Consider the following 24,113-nt stretch of genomic DNA (forward strand, 5'->3'; position numbering starts at 1 on the left):
CCTCGGGTGGTGACGGGAGGCCCCCTAACCTCGCCTGCCACGACTTTGAATGTAACCTCAGTGGTGGGGGTCTCCGTTAATGCTGCCTCCCGGGGTCGTCGCGCCTTCGGCGGGCACTCACGGGGCTCCGACCTCCCCTACACCCCGGCCAATCGCCACCTGCTGCTGCTGGTCTTCTAGTGGCCTTCCTCCAGTGGCCCCGCCGCGTTTCCGGTCCTGAATCTCCCGGTGGTCCTTATTCTGGGGATCCAAACTACCCAGGCTGGAATCTGCCTAGGGGTGTCACCCCTCCTGGTTTCTCGGCTGCCCCTAGCCCGTATGGTCCCGAGGCCTCCGCAACACTACAACCATGAGCTAGCCCCAAAAGGAAGCGAATACGAAAACTAAAACTCCAACTCCTATATCACGCGTAGCCCAGGCTCTGACCCGGGTGCCTAAGCCCCGACCGATGAGCTCCCCCTTGCTACCGGCCTGTCAGGAGGCTTAAGGCCACCGACTTCTCCGGGTGCCTACTCCCTGGGCTTGTGGCTCCCTCTCTCTGGGAGTCTTGTTCCTGGCGTTCTCTCCCTCGCCGAGTCCACTGCCGGCTCCCCACCAGCCCGTCTGTCACTTCTCTTGCGGGGTCCACGCTCGGTTGCCTCACCGGTTCCGCCACCCGCACTCCTGCTACGACAGTAGCCAGTTCCTCCTCCTGTCGTGCTGCTGACGTCCTCTTCCTTTTTATCCGCGGCTCCTTTAAGAGCGCAGTCCTCACTGCTGTAGCCGCAGCTCTCTCTCCCGGCTCCTTTAACGCGGCGGCTCTCTCTGCCGCTGCCGGTGCTGCTATCACCGCCGCTCTCCCGGCAGCTGCTGCAGTTAACGCTGCTGCCTCGGCTGGCCCCGTCAGGCCGGATGCATGTGCCCTGCCGGCACGGGTCCCGCTCTCGGGGTTCCCTGCGGGCTTCCCCCGCCTCTCTCCTGGCCCCACTTCCGGGGCTGCCTTTTCTCTCTGCCGGGCGGCGTCTCCCGCCGGCATCGCCCGGCCCCAGCTGGATATAAGCGCGGCTTACAAACCGCGCTGGCGGTCTCCCCGCGTGCGTGTCCCTGCTCGCTCTGGCCTCTGTATGGGGTAAGTAGGTGGTTACTTCCCCCCTGGTCCGGCCCCGGGGTACCCTTCTAACCCTAGCGTCCCTGGGACACAGTGCATCAGAGCAGACTTGATCAATTGAGTCTGCTGGAGCACAGCAATTACCATGCTCCAGCAGACTCCAGCATCACGTGCATCAGCATCCCCATGCTGAAAAATGGTGGTGGGGGTGCTTTAACTAAAACTCATTCGACAAGCTTTAGTTAAAGCGCCCCTGCTGCTGATTTTCAGTGTGGGGGGGGGGTCTCAGAACCGCTCTACTTAAAGTGTTCCCTACCCCCAACACATACACTTCTGCAGCACATGTATAAAAGCCCTTCACGACTTGTATCATAGGATTGGCCTTTAGGGAAATAATCTTGTGTTAAATTTCATTTTATAATAATAAGCAAGTATAGAAATAACGTACAAAGTTTATACAGAATACAGTCAATATGGAGTCATACTTTTTGGATGTACATACTCGTGACACCTAACTGGAGTCCTCTGGAAACTGACTTCTGGAGCTACAAACACTCCTTTATCAAACTAAGCATTTGGTGTGAGGTTATATAAAAACTGGAGCTCTATTTCCTCCAGCTTATTCCAACTAGTGGCGTCAGAACTTTTATTAATGCTCCTGTTGTCCCTTTGGCAGTTGTGTCGATATATTATTTTTCAAGCATTTTTAAAATATTTGTCTAGTTTAATTTTAAAATGTAACAGCTGAACAGTGCTATTAGGGGCTATCAGTGCTGCGTCATTTAGGTCAGGCCACCAGCTTGTTGGCCTCTATTATGGAACAATTCATTGGCTCTGTCTTGAGTTTATTGAGTTCAATGGCTCTGTACTGAGTTCTGCTGAGTTTGCTTCTCAGCCTTCTGGCTAGGATCAAGGGTACTCCAGCACATTGTCTGAATCTTAGAAGAAAACCAGATATAAGTGCTGGCTATCTTACAAAAGCAAGATATTGGTTTAGTAGTCCAATAAGATGCAGCACAGTCTAAAATGACTCCAACTTTCCAGGTGAGTAAGAACTATGGGTCTCATCTCTGGGAGTCTCTGAATAAGGAGGCTTTAAAGCACCTTAAGCTGAGTCTTGCGGTATGGCTAAACTGATACTCATTCTTAGTACTAACTGAAATCCAGAACTAAGAGGATCCAAGAAGGCAAAAAATCTGAGGACAGAAAGGATTCAGATCTGTCTCTTCTTGTTTTGGCATTAAAAAAAACTAACTCTGCTTACAGATGTTAAAAAAACAAAACAACCTCCCCCCCGCCAAACTGTGCTTTACTGGAAGAAGCAGTATGTTACTTCAACCTGGCTCTGCAGCATCTGTATAGACTGGGTGCTTTGGTGGGGCTTTTTGGCACATTTACCTAAAGCTAATTCAATTAGCTATTAGATAAAAGCACCAAAAAGCCCCATTAAAGTGTCCGATCTACACAGACATCAGGCAAGCCAGGTCCAACTAAGGCACTGCCTCTTCTGGGCATGCTCTGGGCTCTAAGAAGTAAAGCATTGCTTTTTTTAACATCTGAAAGCAGCCTTAGAGGTCACTTTTTAAGAGGAATGTTTTATAAAGTTTTTGAATAACTTCATTCACTACTTATGACATCAGTTATCATGTTAGTAAAATCTTGACAGTGTTCTTGAAAGATATGAAAAGGTGATGTGTAGCCATTACACATTGTGAGGAAAATGTATCACCTACTGCAGAACATATGAAAAACAAACGAAGGCCAAATATTTTACTTGATCTCAATCGCATACACTGTGCTTTCACTTGGTGTAAATTCAGTGTAAAAGAATATCCTGCCCTTACCTAGAGCTGCCCTTTGCATGTGGCGCTGGGTTATCTCTTCTTTCAGATGGTCTGTGAAAGACATAAATACAAATGGTTAAAGAGGTTTCAAACTTTCATAGACTTACAAAGTCATTAGTTACCTCGCACTATTTGAAGTTGCCCATGCAGCTAGCCAAATTAAGGGTACTTCCTATGGAGTCCACAGGGGAGGAAATGGCTGTTGGAGCTCTCCCACTTGTCTAATGCAACTAAACAGGAGCAGACATGGTTTGGCCCTATATATCCTAAATTTCACTTTATCCAGTACAAAAGAGTGGAAATTAAGCTGTCTCCTTTAAATGAAGTCAAGCACTTTCACAGGATAATGATCTCCTGCTGTTAGATACAAGAGAAGGCCAAGGAAGGCAAAAGACAGATAGAATTCCAAGTATTCATTCAAACAGACTTGTAGACGCTAGAGAAGGAAAGGAGCTATTAGGTCATCTAGTCCATCTCTTTGCCAGTACAGAATTGGTTCCCTGCAGAACCTTTTTTCATGTTTCGTCCAACTCAATATTAATGTCCCATGTGGCAGAGCTTCTGCAGCTTCCACTGCTTAACACATCTCAGGGTCAAGATGTCATTAATATAAACTCAGAATTTCCCATTACTTAATTTCATTATCCCATTACTCCTAGTTATGCTCCCATGCCCTGCACAATTTCCTTCACCCTTCTGTTCTTAAGTTCGCCCTTGATCCTGTGACACTGGTGTGGTTCACCAACTATATCAAACCATAATTAAATTACCAGATGGATAATCATTGCTCAATGTTAAAAGCTGAACCAATAAAAGAAAAAACACAACAACAAAAGCACAAAAACAAAAATATACAACTCCAACAAGTAGGCCTGTTCTGAGAACAAGAAGGGATAATTTCTCTTCTTGGGATTCCAGATTAAATTGATTTCTAAACAGAGCGCCCACCCTGCTTGAACTGCCTCAGCACCTTGGCACCACCCCAGAGCACCATGAGGTCACCAACTTCTTCCTGGGTCCAGCTGGGGGCCTGGGCAGACAGCACAGGCATGCAGGGTCAGGGCTCGATGGAAAGGATGGTGAGGACATCATGTCCTGCACCGGCTCTCTGGGTCCCCATGCAGCTGTCCCTGTGATACCAGACCTGGGTAACTGCCAGCAGTGCCCAGCACAGGGGCACAGCCAGGGACTGGGAGCTATACCACAGAGACACTTCACCACAGGATCTACAAGGACAGGAGACAGTGCTGAAAGTGAGCAGCAGCAGGGAGCAGGTGCTGGCCCTGCCGGGGGGTTCTCAGGGCTGGGCAAGGGGTGCAGCAGGCTGCAGCCCTTTGCAACACACACCTGTGGCCAGGCAGCAGCTCTGGCGAGGGGACAGGCCAGGCAGAGGCAGCCTGTCTTCTGCCCTGGGGGGCACATGGGGACTGCAGTGGTCCTGAAGATTGCACAGAACCCACCAGACTTCTGTGTGGTTGGTGTGCCCCAAAGGGAAAAAATGGATGCAGGCTTTTATAGCCTGCAGCTAGGGGCTGCCGGACAGCCAACCCAGCCCTGGGGCAGAAGAGGCTCCCAGCCAGGAGCCCTGGGGTGGCCTCAGGCTGGCCCCCTAGTGGCAGGGCAGACACAGCACTAAACTTAATGCCAGGTCACATCTACATGTGCGTTACTGCACATTAACTAATTGCAACTAAATTTGATACCTGCATTTGCTGGTATCAAATTTAGTCATGATTAGCCACTTTTACTGTGCAGTAAGGGTATGCATGTGTAGACATGCACCCTTATTGCGCAGTAAACTAGGCTAGGGTGCATTAACACGTCTTGTATAGACATGCCCAAAGGGCACTTTTATATGTGGTCAGGGGAGCAGGGTGGTGCTTTAATAAGTGAGGCTCCAAGAGTGCTCTAATAAAAGTGCTGCAGTGTCTTGTGTCATAGCATCCCCACACTTCAAAATGGTGGCAGGGGCACTTGAACTAAAGCTTGTTCAGCAAGCTTTAGTTAAAGCACTCCTGCTGCATTTTTAAGCTTGGGGACACCAATACATGAGACATAGAGGCTGGCTGGTATGTGGTAATGACCATACTCCAGCAGTTTTGATTAATTGTGGATGCTAGATTAATTGAGTCTGCTCCAACGTGCTGTGTACAGGCACCCAAAGTTCCTTTCAGCCAATAAAACCCCAGGTTTAAATAAGCTGAATGAGTAACACAGTAACACTAGCTCCCTGAGTGACATAACAAAGATATTTTAAAACTAATTCATTTAGAAAGTAAGAATTCAGCTAGCAGTACTTTAACTCCATCAATCTCAAACTGATTACAGGGATGAACAATTTCAGCACATATGATTGTACAAACTTTGATATTAGTTACTAAGATAAAAATAACACTTAGACTAAAAAAAAAATTCCTTAACACTATCAGTAGTAGATGTGTCCCACACCTGGAAAAGAAGCATGGCTAAGATCAGTCAGGTTTGGTGTAAACTTAATAATTTTGCTGGTATAACTATTTTACCGTGTCTTTTTTTAACCAAAATATTTATATCTGTAGTGTGAACACATTTACATTGCTTATACTGTTATAATGATGATTTAATCCAGGTCAACAGTACATTTTTTTCAGGAATACTTATTTCAGTCAGGGGCATGATGAAGTGTGATTTATGACCACATATCCATACTGGCAAAACCATACTTTCACTAATATAATTTATTCTGCTGAGGAGCAGATAGGGGAGGGGAAAATTGTGTGGGTGGCTGGAAAGTTTAGTTTTGCTGGTTTAAGCTGAGTCCATCCTAGGAGAATTTTACCAGCGTGGCATACTAACTATACTGGCCAAACCTTCCAAGTGCAAACCTGGCTTTATATTGACATACTTATTTCCCTTATCTATGGGAGAAGGTATATTATTTAAAAGAATCCTCATTCTAATATAACTGCACCCATTCTAGAAGGTTGTCCCACTTCAATTGGTATAGATAAAGTGGTACAATTTTTCAGTGTAAAGAAGTCTTCAGACAACCAGTAACAGCTGGAATAGATCATTCTTTCTTGTGCACAATAACTTCAAAAGTAAAGCCAATAGGGGAATAAGAGCCTACCTTTTAATATACAATGATAAAGGAAATGATCAAGGAAATTTTGCCAAGGACTGCAGGCCTGGCCCTTTATGCAAGTCTTTTTTGATTGGGTTTCTTCCTCAGTCACAAGAAAAGGGGTTGCATTCATCTGAGTCCAGGAGTCTAGATAGTACACAGCTTTTCAAAACAGCAAGTTTAACTTCTCTCCAATTAGCAGAAAACTTTCTGAGTAAGATTGTAGCCTGGCCAAAGTCTTTGGTCCCTAGGGCTCAAGGGGAACATGATGACACAGGCAAACACAGGTTAAAGTTGAGCAAACCCAGTTTGGTTTGACAGACTGAAATATTTCAATATGAGCTGCTTCAACCTGAAACTAGTTTCTGACAAAAACTGAAATTTTCTATAGAACGTTTTTGAAGAAGGTACTCTTTTAGTTTTGTTTTCATTGACATTTTCTGTGGGGGAAACCAATTCTGACCAGCTCTACTTATAACTCCTTTCAGGGCACAGGTTACCCTGAGGCCAGCTTGAAAATTCATTAGTGACAGAATTAGGGGACAATTGCAGCACTGTTGCCTGTATAGACCTTTTTATGCAAACAAGCAGAAGACTTCAGTCTTCAGTACTGCCAGTTCTATAATCTTCACAAATACAAATATTTATCTGAAGAAAAATAAAGAATCGCATACTTGCACAAAAATGAGTCTCTTGATCCCAGCAGTGTAAAGCTGTGGACAAGGTAGCTCTTAAATGTGGTTTGCAAAAACTGAATTTAAGACTTGGCGATCAGCTCTCTCCATATGGCTAATTATGTTTCTGAAGTCTCACCAAACAAGCAGCTAATAATAGCTGTGCAGCTGATACCAAATCATTTTTTCCAGTGGAGTCATTCTTCATTTGGAGATAACAGTCCCAATAAAATGTTGAATGCTGCAACTCCACATGTTTTGGCAAAAAAGCAGTTTTGGGGAATTTAAGAATTCACTCAGCATGCAGTTAGCTGTCATTAGAGCTGTGATAAATCTGTTGGTTTTGGCTTGTGTTTCTGGACACATGTACCATCCTGAGGTATGGAAAAGAGATGAAATGGCAACAGAAACCTCTAGCCTTGTGACAAGAGACAAAAGGCATGGAGGAGACAAAATAGGAAGCCAAACAGGGAATCATAATGAGGAGCAAGGGAATGCATCTTATGCAAGAAAGCTGATAATTAAACTTCATCATCAGTGTTTTAAATAGTATAACTCCTTTCAGATTATATATCATTAATAAGCAACTAGTATGAAACCAAATCATTCCAAGTTCTGCCTCAACATCCATTTTGAGCAGTTCCTGTCATTAAATATTTGCATAACTTGATAGCACTTCCTGTTGATTAAAAAAGAATGGTTTCAGCTTGGATGTGTAGGAGTTTGAACACAATACCAAACAAGTAAAATCTCAGTTGAACTGCAGAATTATGTATTCCTGCAGATTGAAGCTAGGTACAGACATTACACCAATCTAGCTTTAAGCAGGCAGAAAGTGCTCTAAAGCTGTCACAGCTCTCAGGGCATTTATACGCCTCCCTTTTGTCCCACGATGTGCCGGAGATCCGTCGCTTCAGAGCATACTCAACATGTGTAAAAATGCCCTTAGAGCGCTTAAAAATGGCAGATCATGCTCTAAGTTAACCCTCAATGGATGAGGTATTAGATTAAAGCACTTGCTAAAACACTTTATTGAAGGTCTGTGCTAGATCCCATTGAGGATTAACATAAAGTGCAATCACTGCCAACCCAGGTGGTGTTGTGCAGGGATGCACCCTGCTTTTAGCAGACCTCTTGCATTCTGCCCAAGTGCTGGGCTGGTCCCACCCCCTTGGCTGTCAATGACCTGAGTCAGTGATAGCTTTGGATCCCAGAGCAGAGTGACTAGGAGGGGAGTGGGGGAAGAGGGGGTTTCTGTCCCTGCATCCACCCTGGCCCTGCAGCATACTGCAGCCCGGCCAGGGGGCTAATGGGGAAGGAGTCCAGGGTCTCTTTCCTGGCAGCTGAATAGGCTGCGTCCGCAGGGCACAGAGACTCCATTCCCCCACCCTCATTCCTTCAGCTGCAGCCAGCTGGCGGAGGGTGAGAAATGCAGGGCTGGGGACAGGGGCCCCACTGGGCATTCGGGGTGGCTAGCTGTTCAGCTGCTCCTGCAGATTCACAGTTTAGGGCTGCGAGGAACCTCGTGAGATCATCGGGTCCAGTCCCCCTAGGAGGTGTGTGTGTGTGTCCCCAGGCTGCTGGCCTCCCCCACCATGCAACACATGTGTATTCGGTTCTGTCTCAACTGAACCTAGAGCACTTTGAGTACAGTGCTGTACTTAGAGTGCTACTGCCTCAGGCTTCTTAGATTTCATAGATTTCTATGGTTGGAAGGGACCTATTAGATCATCAAGTCCGACCCCAGAAAAAGCACTGGGGTCAAGTAACCCCAGCCAGGTGCTTGTCTAATCTCCTTTTAAACACCTCCAAGGTAGGGGAGAGCACCACCTCCCTTGGAAGCCCATTCCATATTTTGGCAACCCTTACTGTAAAGAATTTTTTCCTGATGTTCAATCTAAATCTGTTCTCCGTCAGTTTATGGCCGTTGTTTCTAGTAACCCCAAGGGGTTCCCTGGTAGTTACTTGAAGACATTCTTGAATGTCTGTAATTAGCCTGAATGAGGAACAATTATGTGAGAGAAACATTTATAATAACTTTTATTTTTTTGTCTTCAGAAGTTTTTCTTCAGGCCATTTCAGAGATCTGGAGTGAGTTGTCTTCCAAAATATCACATAACAATTGTTTGACTTACTGTACAAACTGACCGACTGATAAAGAAATGAATATACTGTGATTTTAGAAATACTGATGATAAAGCTTACTTTCTGCTTCTTTTGAATGAATATCATAATATTTAAAGTTTGTCTTATGCCTAATAATCCATTTAAAATAAATACTGTGTTGTGAAAATATGAAGAATACAAATTTAAGTATGAAATGGCTGAAAGTAGCGAAGTAAAACATTGCAAACAACTTTAACTTGGACCCTTCAAAAGTATGTGTTTTTAAACAGGTGGTTGGAATTTTTTGTCTGTGTAGATCCGCTTCTAACTTTTGATTACAGGACTGTGGCAGCAGTCAATAATTACACAAGTCTCAGGTAATTTCTTCTTATCATTACACAAACACACACTTCCAAATGTGGTGTTAGCTCACTGAGCTCTCTTATTCAGCAGACCTTTAATTCTTCACACTGCAGCTGTGGATGCTATATCTCTCCCCCTAAACTAGAGGGGGGTTTTTGGATTATATGAAATGTTTGGCTAAACTTTCTCCACCCAGTGCCCGCTCTTTGTATATATCTTGAGAATCTCCTACCCTCTCTGGGCTCTATGGCAAGCAATAAACACAAGATTACAAGCAAGGATTTTTGTTTTTCTGTGCAGGGTTATGTGCTTCTAGGAGCTGCAAAGAGAAGACATAACACTAATTTTCATACACCCATGTGATACCCCGCCCCCTTCTAGTGGTCATTCCCATAGAAGAGGCAGACTGTACAGACTTGCAAGACTGGGTCCAATCACTAGAGAGGAACAAAACCCATGGTGTGTAAGCAAATGTTACCTGCCCCCTTTGGCTGGGGAAGTTTGTTCTGAACTTAAGGAGTCTATTACAGCAAAAGTCACATATATGACAGCTCTGGATACATAGCTGCTAATGAAAATTGGATCCTAAACTTCTAGATTTAACAAGCGTGAACCATTAGTAGATTAGGAGACTACTAAGCACCCATAAGGTCCACCTCTGAGGAGAGTTATACTATGGAAGCACAGAGTTACAGCTGTATCTTCAATGAACTGTAAAAAAAACATTCCTAACTACTCCCGACACTCACAGAGAAGGAGGTTTTACAGATGCGGAAATAGGGACATGAACTGAATTTCCCAAATCACATAGAGCCACATTTTCAAACTCACTCATGACTACATTAAGCTTCTGAATGAAGATTTCCAAAATATCTCAGATCTCATTTGGCAATTAACTCATGCTCAATAGACAAAGATGCTCAGCTCTGCTGCCTCCCATTGTGAAACTTATGATTGAACTTTCAAAACATTTGACCCAAATGGTTGCGTTCTTTTGAAAAACAGGCCTCAGTTGAAAGGAGCTGTTATGAAAATATGGCCTAAAGTTAATAAATGTCAGGCCCAGGGTGAGATAATAGATCTTTAGATGAAAGATGAAACCATATCATTCTTGTAAACAGAGAGTCCCTAGCTCCTAGAAGCAGAAGTATAGGAATGTTGGTGCCCTGGGCAGGGTAGTGGTGTTGAGTGCTGGAGAGAAGGAAGGTGATGGTGCTAAATACTTTCTTCCTTTCACAGAGGCCATTGCAGCTGCTGTGGAAGCATCGGCTGCTGCTGCAACCTCCCCAAGCAAGTTCAGGTTCCCTGGGGGCTGCCATTGTGGTGCCCCCCCTAAATCAATACTTGGGGCTGGTGCCTCAGTCACCCATGTCTAGTTACACTACTGCCCAAAACAACCATTTAGAGCTGTGGGCAAGTGGGCGCAACTTAAAGTAGCCCCTAGAGGCTCCTCCTTAGCATTAACCAAGACCGGATGAAAACATTTTGAAAGAACATTTAAACAATGTCTTCATTAGTATTTAAAATATGTTGGTTGAAAGCATTTATTTATTTTTTTTATAATCTGACCTGATCTCCTGATCTGGACAGGGCATGAAGGAACACTTGGATTGTGAAGCAAATGGTGAATTCCACAGTAAATTCCCTGGCTGCAGAATCATGGAAACTTCAGACCCCAAACATAATTAAGCACATAGATTTTCAGGTGAATTAGTAACTGCTCAAGTTTCCCATTGCACTTATATTCTTTGGTGTCAAAAGTTTAAGTTATCTTTCCTAAAATGCAGAACATCACATATTTTCAGGTTACTCCTTAGAAGTTTGTGGCTGAGGTTACCTTACTAGCTGTCTAAGCACAGGTTGTCATTGTGCCCCATCACACATTACCCTAAAGCCCTAAGTTTCTAGGTATGTGTATTCAAATCATAAAATCTTCCTTTCTTTTGTTGGAGGGTAACTTAGGCAACTGAAGAACATCTGGAAGTTGTTGCTCAGTTATTTATCACATTTATTTATCCACAATTATATATTAAGCTTGCCCATAACTGCAGTTGCAAAATAATGCCATATGGGTAAGGATTCATTACCCTATAAGCTAATTCTATCTTAATACTGATATTGCAGGTTAGTCTTTAATACCCTGGCTGTTTCTAGGTATAACTGACTGCAGTTTACATCTTGACAGATTCTGAAGGTTAACATAAGGAGAAGCAGTAAGGAAAATAAATTAAAAGGGGCATGTAGCAGTTTACATGGTGCTTTTTATTTGTACAAATGTCTGTAACTCAAAAAAATCTCAAATAGAGAAAAAGGACACTGGCTCATAGGCACCTAATCATAGAAGAATAGGTTCAGAAGGGACCTCAAGAGGCCATCTAGCCTAATCCCCTGTTCTAGGCAGGATCAAGTCTATCTAAACTATTTCAGGCAAGTGTTTGTCTCGCCTAATAGTTCTCAACCAGGGTGCTGCAGGCTTCTTTGCAGGATGTTGTGGAACCCAGCCTCCATGAGAGGAGGCAAATGCTAGCTTCTCCAAATGCTGGGCACCCTGTGCCTGCCCTAGCAGCACTCACCATGGCACCTGCCACCAGCTCCAGGAGCATGGGGAAAGCAGGGGAATAAGCTACACTGAAAAGCTTAGGTCCAACTCCATCTGCCCCCATGCTTCAAGTGACTCCAAGCTGACCAAGTGGTGACTTCAAGCAACTTCAAAATGACCAAGTGGTCAGCTGTAACTCAAGTGTGGCCCCCTGTGGCATATGCAGGGCCACGCTTTTTCAGCCCAGCTCATTCCCCTGCTCCTCCCATGCTGCTGGGGTGGTGGAAGGGGCCATGGACAGTACTGGCTCTGGGCACTGGGGGCTTTTTTCTACGTGTTCTGGGGTGGGGGATTCTCAGGGTACAACTGGGAAAATTGGACTCTGCTTGGTGTATAATTAAAGTGCCCGCAGCATCTCGTGTATCAACATCCCCATGCTTCAAAGTGGTGGCAGGGGCGCTTTAACTAAAGTTCATTGAACAAACTTTAGTTAAACCCCCACCACCACCATTTGAAGTGCAGGGATGCTGATATATGAGATGTGGAGGCTGCTGGAGCGTACTAATTAACATGCTCCAGCAGACTTGATTAATTGAGTCTGCTCCAACAATGCTGTAATTAGTGTTGAAGCAGCCTCACTGCATGTCTACAGGCACCTTAGCACTCAAGTCCTTGGAAGAGCAGCTACAGTGGCAGGGGCCTCACCCACCCCCTCAGGTAGAGATGGAGGCAGGGAGGGGACTAGCAATGGAAAGAGCAAGGCATGGCAGTGTTCTGCCCTCTCTGCCTTCACTGGGCACCAGACTCTGAAACACTGGCCACTGTCACCTTGCTCGTTGTCCTGCAGGGACCGCTGCCTCCTCCAGAGGTCTAATGACTCACCCTCAAGCTCTCTAGTCTGCCCTGCCCCATGGAGCAGCTCCTGCCAGCAGTAAGCACGGTGCGCCCCCTACTCCCTATGTTGTCAGGGGTCTCCTGCCTGCTGCTGTCCAACCTGCCACCCTGTGAGATCCTTTTAAAGGTGGTGTAGGGTTGAGGACATAAGCACTGTAAAAATAAAATTTAGTTTTTAAACGGGGTGCCGCTAAATTGAAAAAAGTTATGAAGAGGTGCTTGGAGTCTGAAAAGATTAAGAACCACTGGATTAATCTGTTCTTAAAAAATGCATGAGGGTGGTGATTTCATAGGCTCTCTAGGCAATCAATTTTAGTGCATAACCACCTTTAAAATCCAACCCAAATTTTCCAAGTTGTACTTTAAGACCATTACTTATCCTGTCCCCTGAAGCTACAGAGAATAGTCTATCACCATCTTTTTACAACCACACTTCAGGATTTGAAGACCTGTCAAATCCTCCCTGATTTGTTTCTTCTCTAGCCTAATATTCTTATGCAGACTTCTCCATACAATCTTCTTCAAACTAAATAATAGACAGGCAACTAGAAAACTGTTTTCTTTTTCTGAGCAAACTTCTGTGTTAACATATTGGTCTTGGTTTATATTGTGAATTAAATGTAACCAGATCTAAATACAAGGCAGACAGAAAAGCAAGATTTTGTTAAACTACTATGTTTCGGACCCTGCACAATTATTTTACCAGTGAATTAATTTGGAGTCTAGTCTGGTCTGCGGTCCTTTCTGGCCAGTGGCTACCCAGTAGAAAATAACCAAGTTTCAGACCTGCCCAAGCTTCTGCCTGGAAATTATGTTCAGTTTGCTCTGTGATTACTGGTCAAATGAGACGAAATTGGCTGGAAGATAAGACGTTGATGGGTATGGCATTAAATCCTCCATGGAAGAAGCTTTCAAAAATGTTTTTGAGGGTCTGGAACTGTAAAATGCTAAAAGGTTTCTAGGACATATCAAGTCTTTGGGAGGCTTTAGCTGCCAGGTTAGACTAAGGAATGAGGGTAATACATTTTCCCTCCTTCAGTATGTTTCTCATTTATTGAATATACACCAAGCTCTCAGGAAAGCCCTTTCTGACAGTTCTCATCATACTGCTGTCCCAGTAAAATCTGAACTAGAATCTATGCAGAAAATATAGACCACATATTTATTAAATTTTGCATTTGACAAGTCTTTCCTTATTTTTCAAGCAACATTGCAATTTAAAGACAATTTAAGTATGCATGTGAATATCATCAGCTCTGAAATTTCCATTCAGCCTTAACTATAACACTGTAAGGATGGCTCCATAATACAATAGCTTATTGTTGTACCCTGGTCTATTCCTGTAATATCATGAAACAGCTGTGCTGACATCACTAATCCTATTTGATTTAAGAACTAATTAAATCTGAAAACACCATGTATTGTATTTTACTATTGTGAATATTGTGTGAATGCTGGCCAGGTTAGTAAACATTCCTTAATATTCTCTACAAGGGCTTTTCTGGGTTCATGATAGGGAATGATCCAGCTCTGACAAACAGACTAGGTAATTTAATAGGTTTTCTCCCATCTTCAAAGTCTATGAACTTGATTCTCCAATCCTGAAATCACATAGCAGTAATTAATTAATTTAAAACTGGCATAACAGACTGGAGAATCAGGAAGTATAGTTTTTATTTTGGACTCAGTGGGCATGTCAACACTCGCAATTAAGAGGCATGAATAATTTATTGCTCCTAGGCACACTGTTTTCATATGTGCCCAGGACTGCAGCATGTTGAACTGGGTCAGAGCAGCCCTAGCTGGAATGGGACTCAGGGGATCCACCTGCTAGCCTGGGGCTGCTCCCCCCAGCTCAGCGTGCTGCAGAGAGGCTGGCTGGGGCATTAGGGTGCTTCAGTATGGGGCTAGTCAGCAGGCAGCCTCTGCACTGAAGCACCCTCATCCCCAGCCAGCTGGGGCAGCATCTACATGTGTGCTGCCATGGAGTTTTTTACTCCACAGCAGGATAGTACTTGTATTTACTATCAAGTACTAGTATTTACAAGTACTATCCTGCTGTGGAGTAAATTAGTTTACTCCAGCCTAATAGGGGCACATGTGTAGATGTACAACATTTACTGCACAGCTAATTAGTCTCTTGTGCAGTAAATGCCTCATGTAGACGTGCCCAGTATTAAGGCAAAAATTATTCAAATAAGTCATGCAGTGCTCAGTAACCACCAACACGTAAAAATGAAAATGCAGCTCACTGAAAATGCAGAACCAGTCAGGATAAGATTCTTTACTGTTCCTCCTATTGTTTTAGCTCTTAGCCATCAGTTATCATATTTTCTCTAGAACAGCAGAATTTTGTAAACTATACTAGGCCCTAAGGTGCTTAATGGCATTATGGTATAGCATTAAAAAAAAAATTGTTCAGCACACGGTGGCCAAATTTACAGGTGACAAAATTATTCAAAGTGGTAAAGATCAAGGTGGACTGTGAGGAACTACAGTGGGATCTGGCATGATTGAGTGAATGGGCAACTAAATAGCAGATGTAATTCAGTGTAGATAAGTGTTAAGAGATGTACCCGGGCAAAAATAACTCAAACTATACCTACACTATGATAGGCTTTACATTAGCTGTTATCACACAGGAAAGAGTTATGGGAGTCATTGGGTGCATCTACATGTGCTGTTACTTCACAGCAAGGTTATTGTGCGTTAAAAAAGGTAGAGTAAACTGCCCCTAGAAAGGGTCTACACGTACGCTGGCTTGGGAGAAAATTTGCTTCCAACCAGAACAGTTGAGACTAGGGATGTTACAGCCCCCCTTGTCCTGCTCTGGCCCATTGTGGCAGCCAGGGAGAGCTGGCAGGGAGCAGGAGGCTGGTCCCAATCCCTAGGTTGGGGAGAGAGCTGTCCCAGCAGCTGGGACTGCTGTGTCCCAGCCACATAGGGATCAGACCCAACCCTCATGTAGCCAGGAGAGGTATCCCCATTCAGTTGGGATGCTGCCTGATGGGGATACCTTTTCCCACCACATGGGGATTGGGTCTGATCCCCACGTGGCAGGGATACAGCTGCTCCTGCAGACAGGACAGCTCCCAGCCACATGGGGTTTAGCCAGGCAGCAGTGGACCCCCTCCTGTCTGGGTTGACAGGGAGCAAATTGCTCCCAGACAGTATCTACATGTACATTACAGTGCAGTAAATTAGCTTAAAGCATCTCATAGACATACCCATGCCCCTTTATAGATCCATGGTGCACCCACACCTTGAATACTGTGCCCAATTCTGGTCCCCAGGCCTGAAAAAAGATGTAGAGGAACTAGAGATGGTCCAGAGAAGGGCAACAGTGGTAGGGAAGGGCTTCCATATGAAGACAGCCTAAAAAGATTACTTAGTTTAGAAAAGAGATGCTTGAGTGGGGACATGATCAGAGTTTACAAAATACTAAATAGTGTAAAGAAAGTAAATAGGGATTTATTATTCACTCTCTCACAATACAAGAAATACAGGTCATAAAATGGAACTAGTGGGTAGTAAGTACTTTCCGGTTTACTTCCAGGTTTGCTGCTGAGCACACAGGGGGCCCCACTGTATTCCTGTGGGATGCTCCATCCAACCCACCATAGCAGCACTCATGAGCCAAGCCTGGTACCTCGAGGTATGTAGAAAAAACATTTAAAGCTGTGTCTATGGCCAAATCGCTGATTCTCCAAATTAGCATCGAATCTTCAGATTCAGATTTGACTGAATTGAACTGGGACAGTGATCTGAATCAATTAATTGAATCACTGTCCCTGATTTGGGCTGAATCTGAATCGAATATGGCTCATTTTGTACACCTCTAGTAGCTGGTAATGTTTCTCTGTTGTTTTCTTAATGGGGTGATAAACGTTTTCAATTCTCTGCTGGGCTAATCAGAGCATTCTCCAGGGGCCTGGCCACCCCCTCCCCCCAGATCAGTGCTCTAGAAGGGAAGGGAGGGCTGCTTTAGCGTCCACTGGCTTCTAACCTGAGCCACTGCAGGCGTGTGCCTGCATGTCTGGGATCTCTGTGTAGTTACAAAGTGATTTAGCCTAGCCAGGTTAGACTAACCTGCAAGGACTGAATCAATTCAGGCTCAGGCTTTTTGAATGTCTGTCCCTGGCCTAAATGCTGGAGGCTGCAAGTGAGAGAGGAACAATGGAAAAAAAACCCTGGTCATACCCAGATCATTCTCCCTTTCAGCATCCACTCTCTGCCACTGTGTTACACAGGATAATGAATAGGATGAACCTATGAGTAATTAGAGTAGAAACTATTTGGAAGATTTAAAGAAATGCTGGCCTTATTTAGTAAGCTTTTTGATATTAAGCCAGGCAATAGAATAAGATCTGGGTTCAACTAAGAATCTTTACTCTTCAGCCTTGAACCATGGTTCTTGCTGCACAGCTTATCTGCAGATGAACCAAGAAAAGCACTCTTTTAAAACTGAATTTGAAATCTATTTGAGAAGTCCTTTTCCCTTACAGGCTGCCATCTTATTAGAGGCTTTTAAAGACTTTAGGACTTAAAGGAATTATTTTTTAACACTTTCCAATGTTAATAAGATGGTTATTTCTTTAGACTAATGGACATTTTACAGATTTTAATAATTTGCTCAATGTACCTTACCCGTACTGTTCAGCATTTTATATCTTATATGTATTTCATTAGTAAATGTGGTATTAAAATGTATCTACATTTATGTTTGTATTCTATTTTAGTGGGACTGGCCCTTCTACAATGCACCAAAGATTTCACATCTTCTGCCTTTTGTTCTATAGCTAGCTTACAAATGGAAAAACTTCCCATTTGTAAGAGGTGCTGATCTAAGTTATAAATTATACCAATTTATAGTTGGAGAAAATCTAGTGAGGTTGTTACAGTTGCCTTAATTTGCATTAGTGCAAATCAAAAGTAAAATTTGTTCACTGTTGCTTCTTCTGAACATATTTTTCCCTGAAAATATTTTTGTTTCTAAAGAATAGATCATCATTTGTATTAATGAGGAAGTAACAATTATCTGAAATGCATCAAATCTGAAAAAATACTGAACTACTCAGATTAGAGTGGACCACTGATGTTCCTTTTTCTAAGGTACAGAATATTTCTCAGCTGATTAAATACATTAATCTTTAACATAATTTTTTATTGAATAATTTATCTGATGAACAATTTATTCAGATTTTAAGGAGGCCATAGCTTGTGCACTCACTATAAAACAAAGCTTTAAAAAATTATATTTTTAAAGATTTTCATTGTAAGCTATTCTGAAACCATAACCAAATTCAGCATCAAAATAATAGGACTCGCACTGGCAAAAGCGGAACCATTTTTTAGACTTGTTTTATGCTGCTATTAAGGTCTTCTACATCATGCCAGATTTTTGCTGCATCTAACTTCTATTAGAAGGAGCAAAATGGGGAGGACAGCTATATATTAGGAATCCTGGATCCTCTGTCCAGCCCTAACTTGAACTAAGAATAACAGATCATATGACAACAAGGGATTGATGAGGTACACTGTACCCAGATAACTCCCTCTACCTGCTTTGATACCTACAAAACCATCCACCTTGTACTGAGGGTTGCATGAGAAGAGAAGAGGAAACTATATCAGCTTTGCTATCTTTGTTACTTGTTGGGGACTGCCAACACACTGGAGAGAAAACACATAGGATGCAGATAACCTGGAGAGGGTCCAGAGAAGGGCAACTCGTATCAAGGTCAAGGGCCTGCAGACCAAGCCCTACGAGGAGAGACTAGAGAAACTGGATCTTTTCAGCCTCCGCAAGAGAAGGTTGAGAGGCGACCTTGTGGCTGCCTATAAGTTCATCACGGGGGCACAGAAGGGAATTGGTGAGGATTTATTCACCAAGGCGCCCCCGGGGGTTACAAAAAATAATGGCCACAAGCTAGCAGACAGCAGATTTAGACTGGACATTAGGAAGAACTTCTTCACAGTTCGAGTGGCCAAGGTCTGGAACGGGCTCCCAAGGGAGGTGGTGCTCTCCCCTACCCTGGGGGTCTTCAAGAGGAGGTTAGATGAGTATCTAGCTGGGGTCATCTAGACCCAGCACTCTTTCCTGCTTATGCAGGGGGTCGGACTCGATGATTTGTTGAGGTCCCTTCCGACCCTAACATCTATGAATCTATGTATTCATGGCCAGCCTATTTTTCTTTGTGCTACCTCAGTGGTCTGAGATGTTTGTTATTTAAAAGAAACATAAACTAGTGTTGAAGTTCTCTACCACTTTTAGAAAAGTAGAATACTTTACACACAGCCTATTGTTGTTTGTTTTTCCTGCTTGTTTCAATTACTATACATTTTCTCTACCTTCATATTTATCAAGCACTGCAATATATTTTAATATAATTATTGATTGCAGAGAAGTAATATGAGTAATAAGATAATCAAATGTAGCTTCACAATTATAATGTAGTACTACCATGCAATTATTGCACTTTGAGTAGAACTGTATTTCCCTTTCCCTAAATGGCAACTTAAGTGGGATGTTTGGCACCTAAAACCAGATTGCAATTCTGTTTACTCTGCAATGTGAGCATATAAGTATGCATTAGGGCTGTGCGAAACAGCATCATTTTGTTTCAACGTCCGTTTTGCCGTTTCGAAGGGACAGTGTTTTGTTTCATCATTTCATTTAGTTTCGGAGCACTGTCCTGTTTTGTTTAATTGAAACTGTTTCACTATTTTGATGCATTTCAGCGATTTGCCCATAGGCTATAATGGGGAATCATGAAAGTGCCTAAAACTTTGTCATTTCTTGTGTGATTTGGATGAAAGTTGCAGAGATGATAGCCCCTTCTGAGGGCATGAAGCCTGCCAAGTGTCAAGGAGATCGGTGCAAAGATTTCTGGGAAACTTCATCTCATACTCTTCAAAACACAACTCCTGACACTTGCCAGCAGTGGCAGGCTCCTCTCATCCTGTGTGCAGATCCGGGAGCCTGCACCCCCAGGAGCTGCAGAGCTGTGCCAGACTCCTCCTGGGGGTGTGGGCCCCTGGATCTGTCCCGGATGACAGGAGGCTGCCGCTCCCGCCTGGGACCGGCACTGGGCGCAGCCCATGCCCAGTGCTGGGTACGACTGATGCTGCCGCTGGCCCCAGGGAGTAGCGGCACCCTCCTGTCATCCGGCGCACAGATCTGGGGGCCTGCACCCCCAGGATGGCGGAGGGGCTGTGCCAGACTTCTCTTGGGGGTACAAGCCCCTAGATCTGTGCACTGGATGAGAAGAGGCTGCCTCTGCCACCTGGGACTGGTGCTGGGTGCGGGCAGCAGTGGCAGCCTCCTCTCATCCGGTGCGTAGATCCGGGGACTGGCACCCCCGGGAGGAGTCTGGCAGGTGGGACCCCCTGCACCTATCTCCTTGACAGCTGGCAGGCTTCGTGGCTGCAGCACGGACTACCATCCCTACAGCTTTCACCCTGCTGCGCCTTAACACAGTGTCACCCATGTCACGAGTTTTGCTTGTCCGCAGCTTGAGGTGAAGTTTCCCCAAACCCTTGCACCGATCTCCTTGAAACTTGGCAGGCTTTGTGGCCTCATCAGGGGCCACCACCCCTGCAGTTTTCAGCCCGCTGTGCTGTAACACACACAGGTTCATCTATGTTACAAGATTTGCCTGTCAGCAGCTTGAGGTGCAATTCCCCCCAAGCCCCTGCACCGATCTTCTTGAAACTTGGCAGGCTTCGTGGACTCACCAGGGACTACCACCCCTGCAGATTTCACCCCCCTGCAGTGTAACACATACACGTGACATGAGTTTTGCTTTCAAGAATTTGGGGTGCAGTTCTCCCTGAACCCTTGCACTAATCTTCTTGAAGCTTGGCAGGCTTCATGCTCTCAGCAGAGGCTACCACCCCTGCAAATTTAATCCAAATCAGGCAAAAAACAACAAAGTTATAGACATTTAATTGATTCCCCATTATACCCTGTGGCCAGATCTCCAAGGCGACTCCAAAGCTTCGGAGCTGCTTCGTCCAGATTGAAGCGGGAACCCGGTCCAGAGCTCCAGATCGGATTGCTGGCATCCGAAGTGGCTGGATCTGAAGCCGGATTGCATAGCTGCCTACCTGCAGAGGCCTATCAGTTATATATCCATGATGTAAAGTCAGAACAAAAAATATCCAGGTAGGTGCCATTTAGATGCAGACGTGGAAACAGACTTCCAACCTTAAGCTACTTCCCAGTCTACTCTACTTGGAGTTTGAGTTAGAGTATCAGATGAGATTGTAACTCATTAATTAAAAACAAGAGTGTTCATTGATTTCTCTGATTCCTTGATTCACTCCACACTGACAAGCGGAAATGGACAAAATCTTTATTTACATGACCCTTGCCTTGAATTGTCAAGGAAAAAGATTATATCTCTGTAACTGCATTTTGCTAGGAGCCAGCTGGTTACAATGACAAAATAGCAAGCCTTTCACCACAAGATTGAGTTTATTCTAAATTTCTAATAACCAGAGGCAACTACCATTTGATAACTACCTAATGAACTGATGTATTACACCTATTCTGGACTATACTGCTTTCATAAGAAAAAATAATTAAAAATGTGACTAGCTTAGATCATTTTGATATTGTGCGTGACAGGACCTGGGAGAGGTTTCTTTTAACTTCAGCCTCAAAAGCCATTGTTGACTATGGCACTGTTTGGAACAGAACTGAGACAGTGGGTTCATGGTGAATGGCAAGTGGTACTACTAGGGATAAATATGTAAAGGTGAGATCAAATAAAAATGAAAGGAGCAGTCAAAACCTGAAAAACAGAGTTAATGCAGAGTAAATTACATTTCTAATGAGCAACAAGCTCCAGCTAGTTACAAGGTGATTATAAGCAAAATCTGTAGAAACTGAGCTGTCTTCCTTTGTTTTTAATCCTATCTTTTCAAATATCACAATGTAACATTTTAGAGAGAAACTTAAAATTGCAATCACAATGGCATTTAGAGATTTAGCCAAAACAAATACACATCTGAATTATAATCTTTTTCACCATTATATAGCAAAATATTGTGCCAAGGAATTAATGAGAAAGAATTTGAAGCCTGTCTGCCGTTTTGAATGGTTTCAACTTCAACTGGCTACTGCTATTTTTGGTGGACACAAACATGCCTGGTTTATTACAAAAATGACTTTGAAACTGACCTAGAGATTGGAAACAGACTGGGGCTTTCAGGCACTGAGCCATGTTGAATAATGTCCCAGCTGGGAAATAACATCTGGGGGACTATTTGTCCTCATGGCCTGTTGTTCTCTATTGTTTTTCTCACATATGATAGCAGATTTTGAAGGGCTAATCTAACTATTATGTTAGTCAAAAGTGATAGTCTAGGAGAGATTACATACCTCAGATTGTGCATGGTCAGATGTGCTAATATTACCCACTCATCTGACACCTGTGTTCTGTCCTGAGACCGATGTTGAGTCCCTGCCAAGCAGTAGCAGATGTCTCGGGCCTTCTAGGCTCTTGGCAACAGAGGAGAAATCAATGGAGTCTTGGAGCATGCCAAGGGTAATTTACTTTATTTACACTTATACACCAGTTCTGGAACAGAAATGGTCAAACAGCAGGCAAACAATCTTTCTTTCGGGAATCTTAGTTCTGCGCTAATGCTGGGTTCCCAGAGAACAGTTCCATATCAAGAGAAGAATAATCAAAAACCAATGCAGAAAGTAAACTCTCCCACTGCTCACACAGGACTTTCTTCATGGTCCACTGTCTACACACAGAAACTTGCATAGCACCCAACAACAACATACTATGTTTTCTTGTAGCTGAACATTTGCTTGCATGCTAAGAAAAAAGAACTTGGAAGACTACCAGGTTGACACCTGCCATAACATTACTGAAATGCCAACTCAGCTAATTCTTGGGTATTAGGATGTGTCTGGAAAATACTGATCTTATCATTCAGGAACTGCTGTCTTCCATCTTTCCCTACTGGAATTTCTGTCCTACGCCTTTCTTATAGATGCTCAATAATAGAGAGAGATAGAGATATATGATATAGAAAGTTCAATGATTAAATGACCCATCACTTACATCACTTAAAAATGTATAGGTTTTAGTCCCCAGCCCACAAAATAACAGTTTTTCCCCTCCGTGTGTCCACACTCTCCCTGATTATAAAAGTTATTTATATTACTACTGGAAGTTTGCTAACTAGAACTATTTTACATCACTATACTCAATAGCATGATTTTCTAAGCAAATTTAAGATACGGTTCACTTCTGTCTTTTCTGCGCAGTATAACCACATTGTTGTTTGTTATATTATTATCTGTGTTATAGTAGAACTTGGAGCAGGGGTGGGAAAAATGTGGCCTGGGGGCCAGATGTGGCCCGCCAGCCCATTCTATCTGGCCTGCGGGGCCCCTAAAAATTTTAGAAAATTAATATTAATCTGCCCTGGGCTGTTTGTCATGCGGCCCTCAATGACTTGCCAAAACTCAGTAAGCAGCCCTCTGCCCAAAATAATTGCCCACTCCTGACTTGGAGAGTCCTCCATCCGGATCATTATGTTAAGCATCGTACAAATACAAATGAAGAGACAATTGTCTCTTACAGGATCCACAATTGTCTTGTATGGGCTTGGATCTCAACAACCTTTCTTGCTCAGGTAATTGCTACCAGAATAAGCTATTGTAATAGAGAGGTGGAGCATGTTTCCAGGGGTTCAGCAGCAACCTCAGTAAGGTGAGCAGTAAGCAGAAAGCAGTGACCCTGGGATAAGCATCTCAGGTGTGGGACTGCCTCGAAGGGGCTTTTCTTTCTATTAGTGACTTGGGATGGCTGATTGCTGCTCAAGTGTTTGCCTAGTGCCTGGTGTGTGTTTGGAGATTTTTTTTCTCCTCTTGTGGTCCATCCATCCTTCCTTCCTCTCTTCTTTCCCTCCCCTTTTTGTTCTTTTCTTTTCTTCCCCCTTCTGAAGTGACTGAGTGACAGGGCTTGCTTTGGGTGGGACTGGTTTAGGTAATTGTGGAGTGGAACTAGGATAGGCAGCCTTATAAAAAAGCAGCCCCTAGTGAACTATGGGAGCAGGGAACAGAGAGCACCAAACAGAGAAGGAGTTTGCCTAGGGAGGTCTCTGTAGAAGAGATCCAGGGAGAAGGAGATTGTGCATGTCTGTGTGGGTGGGAGCATGGGTAAGCACCCTGGTGCAGGTGCTTGGCATGCAGGTTCTTGTGTGTATTTCCCCATCCCTCCCCTCCACTCTTTTTTTAAATCCTTACAGCATAAGTGTGCTACAGAGAGCAAAGAAGGCACAAATGGAGTATGGGTCAGCTGTGACCTGTGTGGGATGTGCCATGTTTGTGTTCCTCCCAGAGGTTCAGGAGCACTTCATTTGCACCAGATGTAAGACGGCATCTGCCCTGGAGAAGATTCAGAGATTGGAAGCATGGGTACCCATGCTGCATTGCATCGGGCACCAGGAAGATTACTTGGCCAAAAGTTATGAG

The 24,113-nt window shown here is 43.9% G+C and overlaps 1 protein-coding gene and 1 long non-coding RNA gene across 6 annotated transcripts in view; one reads left to right on the plus strand and one right to left on the minus strand.

Moving 5' to 3' along the window:
* KIF6 (kinesin family member 6) overlaps positions 1-24,113 on the minus strand; it is a 436,353-nt gene that overhangs the window by 53,138 nt on the left and 359,102 nt on the right. For all 3 annotated transcript variants that reach the window (XM_019483065.2, XM_059717038.1, XM_059717041.1), the window contains exon 16: positions 2,932-2,982. In XM_019483065.2, the coding sequence (XP_019338610.1) occupies positions 2,932-2,982 (51 nt within the window). The remainder of the gene's footprint in view (positions 1-2,931; positions 2,983-24,113) is intronic.
* The window catches only part of LOC132244718 (uncharacterized), a 45,164-nt gene continuing 21,924 nt past the window's right edge, over positions 874-24,113 (plus strand). Inside the window, exons 1-4 of one of the 3 annotated variants that reach the window (XR_009456459.1) lie at positions 874-1,108; positions 16,167-16,265; positions 17,609-17,722; positions 20,589-20,777. This is a non-coding gene — a long non-coding RNA (uncharacterized LOC132244718). The remainder of the gene's footprint in view (positions 1,109-16,166; positions 16,266-17,608; positions 17,723-20,588; positions 20,778-24,113) is intronic. The other 2 variants (XR_009456456.1, XR_009456458.1) reach the window with 2 other exon arrangements.

Source organism: Alligator mississippiensis, chromosome 1 (assembly GCF_030867095.1).
Source record: "Alligator mississippiensis isolate rAllMis1 chromosome 1, rAllMis1, whole genome shotgun sequence".
In the NCBI taxonomy this organism is placed as follows: Eukaryota; Metazoa; Chordata; order Crocodylia; family Alligatoridae; genus Alligator; species Alligator mississippiensis.